At 42.7% G+C, this 17,595-nt stretch overlaps 3 protein-coding genes across 6 annotated transcripts in view; 2 read left to right on the top strand and 1 right to left on the bottom strand.

Moving 5' to 3' along the window:
• Positions 1-424: 424 nt before the first annotated feature.
• LOC116383027 (delta-type opioid receptor) lies at positions 425-1,593 on the top strand. Its single transcript, XM_031846539.1, has one exon. It carries the CDS (start codon positions 425-427, stop codon positions 1,469-1,471), a length of 1,047 nt encoding a protein of 348 aa, XP_031702399.1. The 3' UTR covers positions 1,472-1,593.
• Positions 564-4,491, top strand: LOC116383026 (leukotriene B4 receptor 1-like). Its single transcript, XM_031846537.1, has 2 exons — positions 564-670; positions 2,517-4,491. Exons 1-2 carry the CDS (start codon positions 655-657, stop codon positions 3,629-3,631), a joined length of 1,131 nt encoding a protein of 376 aa, XP_031702397.1. The 5' UTR covers positions 564-654; the 3' UTR covers positions 3,632-4,491.
• A 1,431-nt stretch (positions 4,492-5,922) lies between these two features.
• esrp2 (epithelial splicing regulatory protein 2) overlaps positions 5,923-17,595 on the bottom strand; it is a 21,261-nt gene continuing 9,588 nt past the window's right edge. For 2 of the 4 annotated variants that reach the window (XM_031846638.1, XM_031846639.1), the window contains 11 exons: positions 17,243-17,353; positions 16,652-16,784; positions 16,435-16,477; positions 13,989-14,290; positions 12,851-13,084; positions 12,178-12,376; positions 11,138-11,342; positions 10,834-11,032; positions 9,571-9,693; positions 8,955-9,055; positions 5,923-7,396 (listed from right to left, as the gene is read on the bottom strand). In XM_031846638.1, coding sequence (XP_031702498.1) covers positions 8,969-9,055; positions 9,571-9,693; positions 10,834-11,032; positions 11,138-11,342; positions 12,178-12,376; positions 12,851-13,084; positions 13,989-14,290; positions 16,435-16,477; positions 16,652-16,784; positions 17,243-17,353 — 1,636 coding nt within the window. In that variant the 3' untranslated portion in view covers positions 5,923-7,396; positions 8,955-8,968. The remainder of the gene's footprint in view (positions 7,397-8,954; positions 9,056-9,570; positions 9,694-10,833; positions 11,033-11,137; positions 11,343-12,177; positions 12,377-12,850; positions 13,085-13,988; positions 14,291-16,434; positions 16,478-16,651; positions 16,785-17,242; positions 17,354-17,595) is intronic. The other 2 variants (XM_031846640.1, XM_031846641.1) reach the window with 2 other exon arrangements.

The following is a 17,595-nucleotide window of genomic DNA, read 5'->3' as shown; positions in this document are numbered from 1 at the left end:
TACAGATTTCTGGGCTCAGAAATAATTCTGACTGTATCTGCGAAAATGCAAGTAATGGTAATAATTAACTATTCAAACGGTTGGCATTTATACAATATGGAGTTGACAGAGAGTCCAAAGTTGATGTGTGGGAGTGATGTTATGTATGCAACCTATGTAGCCAATTAAAAGTCTTCCTGACTTGTTTTAATATGAGTAATAAAATGGTCACAGAACAGAAACAGAAAGTTCTTTGGAATAATAGTAGATCAGCTGTCTACAGTAAACTGATTACTTTGGGTGCCTATCCCTCCGGTCCTATCCTTCTACTGTGAGAAACCTGCTTCCTGTTCAATTTATCCATAAAGGGAAGTTAAGACTGGCTTGTTCAGCACTTTGTTTTTCTTTTCATCCAGACGCCACCGTCAGCACATACACTTGCAGCATGAACTACTCAACAGAGCTGTCTCCTTCAGAGGAAACGGCCTCTGAGGAGTTTGACGGCGGGACAGCAGTGGCTTGTGTGATCCTGGGCCTGTCCTTCCTGGTGGGAGCTCCGGGGAACCTGCTGGTGATCTGGACTATCCTGAGACACGTCAAGCAGCGTTCCCACACTGTGGTGCTCATCCTGCACCTGGCTGTTGCAGACCTGCTGGTCCTCATCACCCTGCCTATATGGATCTACTCCCTGGTACACACCTGGGTGCTTGGAGAAGCCCTTTGCAAGGCTTTGGTGTACATTGTCAGTGTGTGCATGTTCAGCAGCATTTTCTTCATCACCCTTATGAGCGCGGAGCGCTATTTAGCAATCTGTCATCCATTTGTGATGATGCGCTGGAAGACTAAGAGTGCTATGAACAGATGTCTGGTACTTTTGTGGCTCCTTGCTTTGCTTCTGGGAGGGCCTTCTGTGGTGACCCAGACTTTGGATGAAAGTGATGGAACTGAGCAGTGTTTTATTCATGAAGTCACCTCTGTGACCCAAGCAATCATCTTGTTATGTCTGGAGACCTTGTGGGGCTTTGTAATTCCCTTTATCATTCTCAGTATATGTTACTCTCTAGTAGCTGCCCAGCTCAGGAAAATGAGTTTCAACTCAAAGCCTAAATCCATGGTTCTTGTTCACGCTGTGGTGATAGCTTTCACACTGTGCTGGTTGCCGTACCATATCATCAACATTATTGATCTGGTTTGCATTCTAGGATCAGGCACCGAACGTGAATGTGTGCCGGAGAGTGTTGTCTTCAGCTCTGGTGCTCTTGTTTTCATCAGCAGTTCAGTGAATCCTGTATTATACGCCCTCTTCGCAAGGAACTTGCAAGGGAGTTTAGAGCAGTCCCGACTGGTCAGGCTGTTCCAGGAAATGGCCACGCACACCAACAAACTCAGGGATCCGGTAGTACAACAGCAGACTGGACAGAGGGCAGCAAATACACAGATAGAGCTGATGTCTGATTGTGAAAAAAAAACCTGTGATGACGGGGAAATGTGACATTTGTCTTCTGTGGTTAATTAAGGGACTGTACTTTATTATGAAGACCTATATATATGATCTAAGGCTTTGAAAGCCTGTATATGTACAATAGTGCTGACAGTGGTAATGTGTTGTGATTCATGTCACCGTACCCTCCTGTCTTTGTTTTCACATTGACCCTTGGATGCCACTGCAAGCCAACACATGATCGCAATCTTTATTATGTTTCTCAATTTTGGTGATAATTTATTGCTGTACAGTTTAAAAGTTTGAAAACTTAACAAGTTGATACACTCCTGCATTGTGTCATGTGTTTTGTGTGTTACAATTAAAGAGGCATCTGTTCTCTGACATGAAAAATGCAATGTAATACATCTAGATGGATGAGCCTGGAAACTGCTACAATAATTACATTTTTTGTTGATTATTAAAATGTAATTAGTTTATCATTCTCTCTTTTTGATTTAACTTAGAACAACTTGATTCCCTGCCTCTTTGGGGAAAATATGCCCTAGCAATGGCAGTTAAGGTAAATAAAGACTCTATATGCTAAACTATAGTGTATTCTATATGTCCTTCAAAACAATACTGTGATATTTCATACTGAATGTGGAGCAACTACTCCCCATAACTAATATCCACAGTTGCAAACCAATCATGCTCCCATTTTAAATCAAATACTCTTTCACACAAAACAGGACAAGCTATGAAAAACATAATTTCAGTAAATCTGTCCGGCCTGATCATGGAAGTTACCTCAAATAGATTCTCCTTAAATTGCCTCTGTTAATGTTATTGTATACACGGAGTTGCTCCCACGTTTACTCTCTAAAGGAGCATCATTTTCTAACATTATTTCAGTTTGTCTTTGCAGGTTCTTTAACTTATTTGATGCTCTTATACCTACTTTTAATCCATGACATGAGGTGACAAATGGACTTATGACGCATACATGAATCATCTCTCTATGTCTCAAATAGCCCTGTGAGGAAACCCTTTCCTGTCTATTTCAAAGGGAAGTGAACACTTGCTTGTTCAGCACTTTGTTTTTCTTTTCATCCAGACGCCACCGTCAGCACATACACTTGCAGCATGAACTACTCAACAGAGCTGTCTCCTTCAGAGGAAATGGCCCCTGAGGAGTTTGACGGCGGGACAGCAGTGGCTTGTGTGATCCTGGGCCTGTCCTTCCTGGTGGGAGCTCCGGGGAACCTGCTGGTGATCTGGACTATCCTGAGACACGTCAAGCAGCGTTCCCACACCGTGGTGCTCATCCTGCACCTGGCTGTTGCAGACCTGCTGGTCCTCATCACCCTGCCTATATGGATCTACTCCCTGGCCCACTCCTGGGTGTTTGGAGAAGCCTCCTGCAAAGCCATGGTGTTCATGATCAACGCCTGCATGTACAGCAGTGTTTTCCTCATTACCCTCATGAGCGTGGAGCGCTTTGTGGCCGTGCGCTATCCCTTTGTCTCAGCTGGCTGGAAGAGGAAAAAAGCTTTGAATAAAGTTCTGCTGGCTCTGTGGACTGCAGCATTCTTGTTCAGCATACCTGTCATCCCAACTCAGGTTGTAGGGACGGATTCTGGCGAGGAGCACTGTCTGTACCGCTTTTACACTTCTACGACCCAGGAGCTGGTGTGTGTGCTTCTCGAGACACTGGTGGGCTACATATTACCCTTCTTCATCCTCGTGGTCTGCTATGGTTGCCTGTGCAGCCGGATTACTCAGATGACTTTCAAGTCTAAGCGCAAGTCCACAGTCCTTATTGCCAGTGTGGTGGTTGTGTTTGCCATTTGCTGGACGCCTCATCACATAGGAAACATCCTCTCACTCATCATCCTGGCCACTGTAGACTCACTCCCCGACGCAGCAGACAACCTGGAGAACGTCAGGAGCACCATGACATTCATCGCTGGAGCCATGGTCTTCATCAGCAGCACTGTTAACCCCATCCTCTACATGTTTGCTGCTCGCTCCTTCAGGAGCTCCTTGAGTGACACCGGCATCCAGAAGCTCTTCCGCCACATCTCCAGCACCTCCCCAGGTGAGGGCAATAAAGAGTTGTCCTTCGTGTCCAAGAGGCAGAGCAATCAGACCAGCAGTTCTCAGTGTGTGTCGGAGTCAAAAGACCAAATGGACATATTAATAAAAATGTGTGAAAATAATCCATCCTGATATTGAAATTCTATGTAATGTCTGTCATGTGTATACTGTTAGTATTTTTATGGAAGAATTTTGTATGAAACTAAAACACAGAAAAACAGGAAGTCAGAGTTTACTTGGCCAACTCTGTAAATTACCTATTTTACATGTTCTGTTTTAAAAAGTTATGTTGTTTCTTTTTTAAATTGTGACCTTATATTTATAAATATGACATATAGTATGTACTTAGATAAATGCCATATAGTACAATACATAATTTTCTATGACAAGACTCAATGAAAAGTTTTTATGTTATTTTATAATTTTGTTGATGCCGATAGAATGGAAATGTCATTGATTAGGTATAATTGATTTTGTAAAATATTTCTTTAAATGCCTGTAAATGTGGGAACAGACACAGTAGGTTTCCATCTGGTAATCCAGTGTTTGTGTCCGCCACTTCTTACTTCTACACTTTTGCCACAGAGAAATATTTCACTTACAGCTTATGTCTCAATTCGAGATACGACTTTAGGAAGTTTTCTCGTTCTGTGTTGGGAAACATCTGTGATACAGTCTGATTGTGAACTAATAAAACTGTTGCTCAATTTACTCAATGTGTTTTCTTAATCATAGAATCCACAGCTTACAACAAAAATATTTTCTCTCCTGACGAAATGGCAAAGAATTGTCCTGGTATCCCACTAAAAACGACAGTCATGCTTTCAACTTCCTCTAGATGAAAAGATTGCAAAATGAATAACTGCATGTTCCGTTTGTCGAGCAGCAAAAAGCGGAATCATGTCTAAACTTTGTCACAAGCTTATAAAGAACGAACAAACTTTTAAAAAACAAGAACACTCTTATCAAACATTTTTAGTTTGTCTGCTGCCTTTTGCTCTCACCAACTGACACAACCAGTAGATGACAGTGGCACTGTGTTTTTAATAATTGGGTTTTGACATAATTTCAGTGTGGTGTCATAATTATAGTCACATTTTAATTTCCTTATCTTATTGCATGTGTTAATTATATCTAGGGAATAGTCAAGATGAAACTGTGTTTACAGTGCTGCCTTGCTTCATAAACCGTACAAAGATGTCTAACCTGCGTTTATGATCAGCTGCTGCGCTACAGCAGTTACAGTGGAAGGAACACCTTTTCTATATATTTTACAAAATTGGCCAAATGGATGATAGTAAATATAAGTAGAATTCACTTTGCGCTCGATGTCTAAAATTGATTTTACTTTGATGGGACTCAAAACTGTTTCAAGTTTTCTGAGACGTAGATTTTGGCATAAAGGGTTTTGAAGAAGTTGAACAAGTTTTGAAGAAAAAGAATTAAGATACCATACTAAAGATTTTCCCATGGGGTGTCATTTGTATGTGCCAGATTGTATAAGATGGCTCAGTTGGATATAGATGTATACTGAGGGTTGAGTAACCCCACTGTGACAGTGCTCATTACCTCTTTGGTCAAAGGTTCTTTGAATATTAGCGAGTCAAGATTATTTCAACTGTGACAGTGGAAAACTACTGAGGGCAACGGGTGTGACAAAAAATACGCTCAGGATGGAATCACACAAGAAAACATAACTGACTCTGAGACAAGCTAGACCTTTTCTCACAGAATGGGGAAGCGGCTCATATATGACACATCAGCAGTATGTTGTATGTGCCTAATGTTGCCTTTCATTATCAGTAGATATACGCAATTTGTGAGAGAGATAGACACTTCTGCTTTAAATGTTTTCTCAAAGACAAACACAGGATATGGGTGTTTGTAAGTAAAAGTCTTCAAAAAAAAGTGATGTACTTGCAGTTATGCCAATTAGTTTGTGTTCAAGGTTTTTAAACACAACAAAAAAGACATTTTATAAATGTCTGCAACATTGTTTTTTATAGTGACGCTCAACCTGATAATACAAACGGATAAAATATTATGTTCAGAATATGGCAACGGCCGCTGATTCGAGTTTGATAGAATATTTTTGTAGTTGAGTCAAAAAGGGCACAAGTGAGCTTAGAGCAGACCAAACCCCACTTTCACTCTTACGCCTCTCGGTTTTCTTTATATTACATATATAAAGAAAACTTTATATAACATTTCAGTGGTGCACTTTAGGCACTGAAAGTATCTCACAGAGCTTTCATTTGATATTTAATGCTCACATTGTCCCTAAATGACACTTGTGTCCCTTCGGTTCGAGTCCCTCGATTTATTCCCTTTATGAAAAGAAAATATATATTTTTTTATGTTTGGGCAACATTTATTGGCACCTTAGGAATTACTCTCTAATTGAGACCAAATGAAACATGTACCATAGTCAAAATCATTTATTGTTTGGTTTTATACACAGATCTAAATTCATACAAGTGTCAAACTTGCAACAAAACAAACAAATATCTCCTCTGCCACCAGAAGTTGACTTAGCCTTGTTTGGGCCAGTATTGCACTCTGGGTACTGTAGGCACAGCAAAGGGGGGGATGGGACAAACTGAGACAGCTGTCAGTAGGCCTGTCACAGGAAAAACTCATGCAGCTTTTACACAGTACTCTGGTCATAAGCAGGAATTAATGCAGCTATAGACTGGAAACCAAAACGGAAAAGATCTAGTAGCTGCGGTCGGTCATTAGAAAAAGATATGACTTTGTCCTTAATATTTCATAACATCATCTCCAAAAACATTGTACGGAAATGGGATTAATAAAAATAGAATCGATTTGTCATACTCTGTTAAAGACACTCGGTCACTTAACTCTTTGGAACAAATAAATCTGTAGTGCTTGGAAAATATCTAAATGGGACGACATGCTGCATGTCACACATAAATGCTTTTTACAGAAAAAAATAGTTACAAATGAGATGGTACACTGGCACATCTGTGGTGTTGCTGTAGTATTAATCAACAGTCTCTGCAGGTTAATTCAAATTAATCCACGACAGTTGAGAAGTACAGCAAGTCTTTATATGGCTTCTTTCTCTCTCTTCTAATGGCACCACTACACTTTTGGAGACCATCAACTCAATAAACATTGTGCACGCACATATACACTTTGCATAGAGCGAACACAAAGGATCATAAAAAGTCAAGTCATGAAAAGTCAAAATCTTGTAGTGGTTAAGAGTGAAAATGATGAAATAAACAGAAAAGATTGTTTGCAGAAGTGGTTTGTACAGCCTCAAGCATTTCAGGATGAACATCTGTACAGTCGTATCGGGGGACACATCGATAAGGCATTTAAATATACATGCATATTTGTCCAGGCTCTACACCGTCTAACCAGCTATTACAGTAGACACAAACGCACAGAAATGCTGTGCGTGACATCCACAAAGTCATTAACCCAACATTAAGCTTTACCGACTTCAGCTGCTTCACCAGTGGATGTCCGAACTCAAACAGTAGCTTCAGGAATGACACAGCCAGCAGCGTCAGTTTTGTGTTAATAATTGCAGATCATGGGAAAGGAAGCGCTTCAACAGCCGTTTTTTTTTTTTTTTTTTTTTTTTTTTTTTTTAAATGGCACTGGGATCAACTGGAAAATCTGTTGGAGGCACTTTCGAGGAGAATGCACCTCAATGTGAGCTTAAATTAAGGGAGGAGGCGGCGAGAGATGAACGGCTAGTGGTCAGTTACATAGGACCAAGTGGACCTGCTGGCCGTAGAAGGGGTGGTTGGAGCGCTCGGCTACGGCCCGCCTGGCGATGTCCTCACTATGGAAGGTGATCAAGGCCTCGCCGCTGCACTGGCCGCTGAAGTTGTACAAGATGAGGACGGCGTCTGGCTGGAGCTGCAGAAAAATAAATAAAAACGACACAAACATGTGAGACGATAAGTGTCACCTGTGCAGCTGCACCCTGAAAACACCAGGGGGAGCTCAGAAAGCAGAGGATGAACAATGACCTTTGAAAAGATCGCCTCATCAAACCGGTTCAGTTAGGTAGAGAGAAAGAAAAGATTAACGGGGTAGCGCTTATAGAGCGAAAGCAGAGTACATGCTGTTCCCAGAGGACCTGAAACCCACGAGGCAGGTTGTGACGCCACACAGTAACCATCCGTAAGTATGCATGCATCCACGGCTTGCATGAAAATAAAGCTCGATGCAAAAAAGAAAAGGTTTCCTTAAAACATGCAGATAAGAAACAAACTCACTGATCACATTAGCAACGATGGCAGTAAAAATCCATTAAGTCAAAAAGTTAAGAGGATGTCGGAGCAGGAGAGAGGGAGACGATGCATTCAGGACTCATGAGGTGGTTTAGTGTCGGACGGGTACTGAATCAAGACTCATCAGTGATCCTAAATCAATTCTTCTGTTAGCAGAGGCAGAACATGAACGCATGTAATCTTTCTCTGTTCAATTAAGTGAGTAGTGCTTGGTATATAAACCGTGTCGTTTGGTGAAATATAACTACAGCTAGCTTTTAACTAAACGCTTTGAGACAAACAAAGAGTGGTAAAACACCACGTTATCTGTTAATTGTTTGTGAAGGTCTCAAGTCTCCCTAAGGAAGAGGAATACAAATAGTCTTCACGTGACTGCAGGACATTGGTGTCTGCAGGCTCTTTATGAAACATGAAACCAGAGTGATGTACTGGTTTCCTCCTCTCGGGCTCAGGTTGTGTGAGTGGGTGAAATCCTATACGGTAATGTTCACTTTGAATGAAAACCCTGCAATCAGATTACCTGAAGATGTCTGACAATCAGATATCTTCATGATATCGTCTTACAACCTTTCACACAACTATTTGAACATAAGATTTAGGTTTTCTATGATCTTTTCCTAAGATAAATCATTTTTCATCTTTTTTTCAACTTAGAGCAAACTTCCTGCATAGAACATCATCTTCTGCAAATCATGCAATATGCAAAGTATCTGCAGGAGGCGAGGCTGCCACAAGTTCAAGTTGTAAAACTGAGCTGATAATCCACAACAGCAATACATTTCCCTAATATTTCATACAGACTCAGCACTCCTAACAGGCATACAGGAGAGACTTCAGTCATGAGGCAGATTTGTTTGGGAAGCAGCAGGCCGACATGCCGGGTCAGGAGCGTAGAACCATGTTGGCTAGATCGGGCATTCCTGTTTAGATTGGTAGAATGTGTATAATGTGCTTACGTGTATTGATTTGTTCTCATGGAAAGAACTTACATTGGAGAGCTTATGTTGCACAAAGTATCAATAGTGGGCATAATAATATGTGATGTGTCAGTGCTTATTGGGCAGTTTGATGCTAGTCCATTGCTGCATATTGTGCATAAGCCTAAACATATAGATGTGATTGAAGTGTAGGAAATGCCCCCTCTTTCCACGCTGGTTCTCTGGTCGGGTGGCTCCTCTTACCTTGGGGTGAGTCCCTAAAGACAGAGCCATTCTTTGGGCTGAATCAGACTCCTGGCCTGTTCGCTCATCTGAACCATGCTGCTGTACTCGTCAGGGGCGTACTACAGATAGCATAGTAATGAACGCACAGTCAGGGTGGGAGGCCTCCACATTGTTTCACAAATGAACAGTACACAGTTTTAGATACACACAAGATGCAGAGGCACACACACACACAAAAAAATACTTTTGAGGAAGACAAACACACCAAAGCAGAAGCACAGACCAAATCCTGGCTGGACAGGATACATTTGAAACATAGGATTGTCTGGTAAACTACACCAGCACTTGTGTGGGAAAAGTTTTCTCACCCAGGGCCAGTGTGAGAGACGCTACTGCAGCCAGAAAAACACACACTCACTCCGTTAAGGATACAGTTACGATAGTTCAGCCAACAGTCAGGTCTGGAGTCAGCTTTGCGCGCGCACACACGCACACGCACACGCACACACACACACACACACACAATGCCAGGACATTTTTTATTTTTTTTCCAACGGTTAATAAACTCTGGCGTTACCGATTACACTGGACATTTCATATGGAAAGATAAGCTCAATGTCTGTGGAGCGCTTACTTTGATATTTAATGTGCGATGGCTGTGCGTCTGGCCTCTCCAGTTAAGCTGCGGGACCGCATGTGTCCACCTGGTGCCGCCTTCCAGCTGCGACCCCTCGATTTCATGCCGTCCTCCAAATGGCTTCATAACAAAAGTTCACAGATTGCCTCAATGTTATCAGGTTTCCTTTAAACAGTTGGTTTAAATACGAGTTTCCAAATAGGCACCTTTGCTGTCACGTGATCAGTGATATCCGACTCCTGCTACTCTGTGCTGCTGTTCATCGTCCGACTAACAATCAATAACAGGTGTATTTTACAAAGTAGGGTTGTTTTTTTATTTGATTAACATGATGCTGACATTGGACCCGATATGAACTAAATGGGTTTTATTTCTATTTAAAAAAAAAGCAAAACGACGGTCGGTACGGTGGCCAAGTAATGTAATCAGTGTATGCCTGTCCACCGTGTAACACCGAATACCGCAGCAAGCCTAGCATAATAACACATACACGCATGCAGTGTTCAGCATGTCAAGTTCTACAGAATGCAGGTTCTCATTTTGTGTGAATTTGATGCTGGCTCCCCCCCCCCCCCCCCCCCCACAGTAAGGCTCTCAGACACACACACAAAAACACACACCAAAGTATAAGGGTTTAACCACTACTAAATGATATAAGCCGTAAAGACCAACAGCAGCCCAAATATCTGTGCCACAACACCAGTTCCACCCCTCCACCTCAACACCCCCCCCTCCCTCCCCGACGTACCAAACCATCTGAAGCCACACCCGTCAGGGTTCATACCTGCTTCAGATGACTCCACCTACTTTGGAGTGCCAGCAAAAAATATGGGCAGCACAGAAAAGGGAGGAGAGCACAAGTGCACACATGTCTCTTAATTAAATGTTGCAATAAAAAGCACCAATGGTAACGGGTAAATCTTTCTAGCTGCAGGGTCGAGAGCTCAGCAGTCCCAACAGCTCTAGACTGTAAAATCTGGGGTTGCAGGCTGAGGGAAGAGTTCACAATCAACAAGATAAAGCTAAACACACTGTCTATTGGTATACTGGTCAGCATTTACATTTACCATCACTATCAAGTGGCTGCTGGATGGCACAACTTACTGCAACACCACAGTGGGCCTTCGCAGTTTAAATCCAAGTGTACGAGCATTTTACAAACGGAGCTAATATCACTCATACAGTTGAATAAAAATACCACGATAGGTTTTCCCTCACATCCCTATAAAACACCTTTATTTCAGTGCAACATGTGCTGACCTGGTAGCCCTGGAAGAAGCTGAGAATGTCCTTGACTCCAGTGTTGTAGGGCAGGCCCTGCATCCTCACCAGTGCACCGTGCTGAGGCAGCACAGAAGAGGCGGTGGCTGCAGCAGGATGGGGTTGGGCTGCGACTGCTGCTGCCACTGATCCCGGTGGGGCTGCAAAGTAGCCAACTGTGGAAGGAGAAACTGGGGGGCTGGAGAGCGAGGAAATGTTAGACAGAACAAAAGAGGAGAGAAGTTAGAGAAGAGCAGAAGATACAAATGACCGAGTAGTCAGCTGTAGCTGATGATGTACTAACCTGGGGTAGTAAGCGGTGTAGTTCATGTTCATATTCATATACATGTGCGGCTGAGGGGGGTAGTAGGCCAGAGTGTGAGCTGGGCTGTGTGTGACCGTGTGATGTGGTCTGGGAGCAGCCAGCAGGGGGGACTGGTAGAGGGCAGCCTCGGAAAGCATGGCAGGCGGGGTGGGGAAGGCAGCATAGGCTGTGGGGGGAGATAGACCTGCAGAAACAGACAAAGAGCGTGTAGTCATTTACATGTTGTGTTCAGCGCATGCACAGTCCTGCCAGTCGTAAAGTGTAGCACAAGGAAGTAAATGGACAGCTACAACATGCTGCATGGGAATTTCAACAGTACAACTAAACTTGACAGCACCATGAGCCAACCGTGTCCTTCAGGCTGTCACATCTACAATGTAAACACACTCAAATGCCAGCAGAGATGTGTTTACATACAAACAGCCACTATCAAGCTGTGGTCTACCTCAGTGCCAACACAGGGGCACTAAACACTGCTGGCCTTGTGGGGGCTCAAGTGTTTCCAGGTTAGTCCGGTTGAAGCTATATGCAAAAAGAGAGCACTGTCACTCTAATTGTAGTGGGTGAAAGGCAAAACTACATTTCTCTGGAAACTATTAAGCAGAGATACAAATCGGTAAAGATTAGTTTATCAATGACCATTAAAAAGAAACACAGAAAAGTAAAAATTGAAGGTACTCTCACGTGACTGACAATCCTAATCTAATCACCAAAGACAGATATGAACCATAAACAGAGTAAAGTACAGAGTTGCATTCAGTCCGGCCTCAACTGGCATCATTGTTTCAAAAGGAAGGCAGAGACGTAACCGGAGTATAACTACAGATTTCTAGGATATGAAAGAGAAAAAATAAGCTTGCTTGAAGCTAAATTGACTGGATGTCAGCGGAAGGATGCAGGTATGAAATATGTCCCAATAAATATACATGATATAAAACAGAAAATCCAAACATTGTCACAAATACTACTAAAAAGGCTTAATTGGTGGCTTGACAAACCATCTGGTGGAGTTCACTTACAGGGAAGCTTGCAGGGTGGAGGGGAGAGGCCGCTGCGGTTCAGGGTTCCTCCCATCAACACAATGCTCATCTCCTCTGTGGAGCACTGGAACACTTCGACATACCGGTCCTTCATGGTCTTTTTATGGCACTTCTGGGCCACCATAAACGACTTGTCAGGGGATCTCATTTGGATGAAAGCGTCACCGGAGGGCCGACCCTGCAGAGACGACGGACAGAATGAATTAAAGACAATGAGAACAAGGATACAGCAATAGTTGAAATTCAAAGGAGGTGGCATTTTAACTGCCAAACAATAATGTCTTCGGCTAAAAGCTGGTTATGGATAGGGCAAGGATATCAAGTTAGATTCTATAGAATCTGTCACAGCTTGAGATCTTAAATACAGCTACATTTTTCCTGACTATAATGCTGCATTCGTGTGGTGGTTAGACAGCATCAGTGTTATTTTGTCTGAAGAAAAATAAATCTGTTGGGAAAGCAATCATTGTAAAGCAGTAAAGTAGGCTTCTTATCCAAGTTTCCTCTTTGTCTTTTAGCCGTTGCTACACTTGTACGACAATACTTCTCTTTTACTGTAGTGATTTCTGATAAAGAGCCGTGAAGGGGGATGACATTTATAATGGTTTTAAGAGACGGAGCTTTACAGCCTACGAGTCCCCAGCAGTCTGACCTGTTGGTTGAGGACCATGTGGACTCCATGGGGTTTGATGTCAACGGTGTGCTCTCCCATGAACTCCAGGATATCTTCAATGCCGGCCGTGTAGGGCAGGCCGCGGAGGCGGACACAGTCGCGGGTGCTGCTGGCCGCTGGAAGGTAGGGGGGTGTGGCGAGAACGGGGACAGGCATGATGGGTGAAGGGGGAAGTGTGGAGATCAGAGGCGCGGACATGTAGCGGTTCAGGACCTGGCGGACAAAGAAGAAGACGTCGATGAATCACACGTCATCACTGCTCGTTTTCTGCAAACGAAGAAAGTGTCAAAAGAAAGCTCGACTCCAATCGTTGAACTGTTCTGCATATGTAAATTAGACAGAAAAAATAAATAAATAATAGGATGAATCAGAGTTGATCAATGTGTTAAACATTCACAGCCAACAGGAACCAGCTGAAGGTAAACACGGTCACAACAGTTTCTCACAGTGATTAATACTAAATATATACACGTATGCATTGCGCAATAACAATGTTATTTTCAGTTGTGCAAACTCAACAGTCCTCTGACTTAGTGGACGTCGCGACTGTTTCGTCAGAACAATGTTTTGCCACTTTTCTTTGTTGTCATGACATCAGTTCCTTACCAACCTCTCTGTTTTGGTCCGCTCATGTCGACTGGTGTCACAAATAGAAAGTGAACCTATTTATTATTTATCGATGACAAAAAGCCTTTCCCAAGAAGGAGTTTTTTTTTTTTTGTTTTTTTTTTTAAATTGCAAGAAAATAAAATGCATAGATTTGTCAACATATTTATCATAATTATGTTTCAGAAAGTACTCAAAGGAAACATGTTTATGTCTGAAATAGAAAGCCAAAGCCACAAGATCCCCTTTTCAATTTTTCCGTCTTAATGTTATTTTGAAACAGAAATTTCAGGAACTACACAACAAACTTAAAATGTATAAATCATCTTGCACACGGAACCTGGAAACTAAATCTTTCCTTTGTCCACCTCATGTTACATAAACGACACCAATGCTATTTCTTAAATCACATCTATTTTGAAACCGTCAGCACATTTTTTTTTTTTTTCCCCCACATCATGTCAAAAACGTACAGCTCAAAGATGTGTCCCACCCTAACAACAGAATTTACCTGTTGCACTTCAGCTGCAGTACTCCGAAAAAGCTCGATATACCGCTTCCCCAGGATCTGCTTGTGCCTCTTCAGGGCGTTCTGCGCGTACTCTTCACAAGAAAAGACCACGAAGGCATCGCCAGTGGGCCGTCCGTCAGGGTACTTGACGAAGAGCAGACCCTCGGCATCATCTGTAACTGGGCTCTCGGGTCCAAGGAAGGACAGCACTTCCTGGGCGGTGGCGGTGAATGGCAACCCCCGCATACGGATGATCACCTGGTTCTCTTTGGACAAGAACTGGGCCACCTCGTTCGACGTACCTAGAGTCAAGAGGACAGCAGTGATTAAACACCTGGCCATCTTAGGACCATCCCAGGGATCACAGTTCAGTGAAGCTTTCAAGATGACAACACTTCACTCAGTAGAAGTGGCTAAAATCCTCTATCGGGATGCATCTTATTCTATACTGCGATATCGATATACACCATGGTTTTTCACAAAAATCTGTTAAGAACATTTTTATTGGAACAAGAAAATCTACAGCCATGCCGGCAGCTCGGTGAGGCTGTAAATAGGCACAGTGGTGCATTCAGCAAAATGCTAACATCAGCATTCTAACATCAATTTCAATGGTCAATCCATCCAATAGTTGTGGAGATATCTCAGTTTGAGCCAAAGAGATGTCATCCCAGAGCATAGAATATCCAGACAGTAATGCCGGTGTTTGGTTGATCCAGCAAATTTAAAACTAAAAAGGTATTTAATCATAAGTTTGCCATAAAGGAATCACGCTAATTAATATCTCAAGGCCATTGTGGAACATCTTGCCAATCAAAGTGAGAGATACCTTGGTATAAAAACATTTTGAACATTATCTCTCAGCGCCTCTACCCTAGCTTCTCCTTCCACAGTTGCAAGCACTACCATCCAGTTTTAGGCAGCAAAGAAGTAGAACAACATCTAAAGTGCGGCGTTCTTACAGGCTAAATGGCTGATTTGCAAACAGAGAGTCATACTGGCTTTGCCCAGCCAGCTGAACCAAGGCATCGCTGTATTCACTGACCCCCATCACACAATCACCTGCGTCTGTTCTCCAATCTTGTGAGACTTGCAAAAAATAAAGATATATGTTCACGCAACCCTTCAATTTGCAACTATCCCCATCTGGAGTAGTGCTGTTAAACCAACTGACCCCAGGTCACAGACATGTATACAGACGGTATGTGTGCAGACAGTGCCATGACCAGTCAAGTGTTGTTTCACCTGAATGGCTTTCTGTGACCGCTTTGTAACTATTGTAAAAAACACAGAAGACGCAACAAATTAAACTACATGTCCAGACAACTTAAAGCATTTCGATGATCAAAATATACGATCGACTTGTCATCCAGTGATCAAGGAAATAAACGTTTTTGGATATAAAGTTCAGTGGCTCATGGTTTGTTTATTACTGCTCAACTGTTTTACTGACTAGCCGCAATTTTTGTTTTTACTTTTTAAGAGTGTATTGTGTTGTTCCTTCTACTACCAGCCAGCAGGAGACTGCAGCCCATATTTATTGTAAAAGGTCAAATTAAAACAGCTATGATACCTAATTTAATTTTCCATAACAGCAATGATGTTGCCCGATACACTAAATGTTTTGGATTGTATTTTCATTTACACGTTTACTGTGAACTGCATTCATTTCTTTTGATCCACGCAGCAGTCTTGTCTGCTTGAACTATTTGCTTAAAGTCCAACATGCTGTCAATCTGTACTGATCTTTACTCATCTGAATAAAGTCCACAGTCGGACTGGTGGCCGCTGCAAGTTATCTGCTCCGTGTGACTGTGTTTCTTTGTCTGCTATCTCTGTTCTGTGTGACTGCTGCTCTGTGGTCCAGAGACCCCGGGCCCTGCTTTTGTCTCTTCACACCCCTTTTGTATCAACACTGAGCCGGCCCTTTCACCGACCTGCAGCCGTCTCTCCCTCGGGGGGGGGGGGGGGAGAGTGCATTTCGAGGCTGAACTGAACAGGTGAGCTGCTGTTAGCCGAGAGGGAACTTTCTGTCCCACAGGCCTCTGAAAAGTTGGGCAGGGGATGAGGAGGTTAGGAAGCGATGAGGGGCGGTGGGGGGAGCGCCTCACAAAGAGTCTTTCATTAGTCCAAGATAAGCTGCTGGAGAGTCACTGGGATGAGTCAAAGACACAGGTAACAGGAGAGAGAGAGCGAGAGAGCCAGAGCGCAAATGAGATCCCCTGTTTTACGGTCACTGAAGAGCTGCTCTTTTACAGATGTAGGTCTTGTTTTTCCTCAAAGAAGCGGGAAGGCCATGAAATAAAAGTCTACCCCACACTAACAGGAAGCCTTTCACCCCGAGTCCTCATACAAACACAGTGAGAAGAGGAGAGAAAAAAAAAAAAGAAAAAAAAAAAAAAAAAAAAAAAAAAAAAAAAAAAAAAAAAGAGATCTGAAATCTGACCTCCAGCAATCTTGAGGAATTCCTCTCCTGTGGCCTTGTAGACCTGAAAAGAAAAGAAAAGAGGAAAAACTGGGTTTAGCCATGAAGAGCATTATTTAGTTTAGAAGACATTTTACAGACTCGCATCAACTACCTAAGGACTTAAAGACGGGTCTAGTGTTCAGCCGAGCATATTTTAAAAACACAGTATGAGCACGAGTTAAATGCGGAGTCTAACCTCGATGTAGCGGCTGCCCATGTGGTGCTTGTGGCGCTCCAGGGCCAGGTCTCTGTGTTCTGAGTTGATGAAGCGAACTAAGGCCTCGCCATTCCTCCTGCCCTGAGCGTTGAGACACAGGGCCACGCCACCCCTGACACACCGGTGCACAGATACACTCATGAGTAAGAACACAGTTAATGGTGATACTTTAACAGAGCTCCCTTTTTTAGGGACTTTCTATCCGGCACACAGGTATGAGATTTTTTTATTTAATTTTATACTTAATTAAAACTATTTTTATTATACATTTTATGTAGCATCATATTTTAGCTGATAAAAGCTTAAAGCAGCTCTAATCGTAGAGTGTCCATAGTTTTCTAATAATGAGGTTTTGATGTTCAAACGACTATTCTAGCCAAAAATGCTAAGAGCCTTTAAGCCAATGACTTTACCATTTCATACTAATCTTGGAGGGTTCCATTTGACATTTAAAAAGAGTACTTTAAATGATCTACAAACACTAAAATATGTAGCTAAATCTGCACCCTGACTAACATGTTGGAAGCTTTGAATAAAAATGATAGAAATAGTGGGGCTATTGGAACATACTTGGCAATACTGAGGCCTTTAAAGAAGCGAGCAATGTCTTGGTCTGAGGACTGCCATGGGAGCCCTCGCGCTCTGATCACCGTCTCACTGTCCACCGGCTCCGTCTTGCTGCTGAAGAAGGATAAAGAGAGAACATTAACGACGTTCTGACCATTTTTAGAAAGGATGAATATTCAGAAGAGATTGTTAAAATGATGACTTATAGCTTTAAGAAAAAGCTCTATCGCTTAGTTTTCATTTGAACAGATTGTCCACCGACTGCAGACACAGAGGCCACTCGCAGTAAGTGCTCAACACAGAAACGCACTCCTATGATTAAATGTCGGGGGGGGGGGGGGGGGGGGGGGGGGGGG

Source organism: Anarrhichthys ocellatus, unplaced genomic scaffold (genome assembly GCF_004355925.1).
Source record: "Anarrhichthys ocellatus isolate YVR2014 unplaced genomic scaffold, GSC_Weel_1.0 scaffold6, whole genome shotgun sequence".
In the NCBI taxonomy this organism is placed as follows: domain Eukaryota; kingdom Metazoa; phylum Chordata; class Actinopteri; order Perciformes; family Anarhichadidae; genus Anarrhichthys; species Anarrhichthys ocellatus.
Note: the sequence above shows the minus strand (reverse complement) of the source record. Positions and strands in the feature narration are given on the sequence as shown.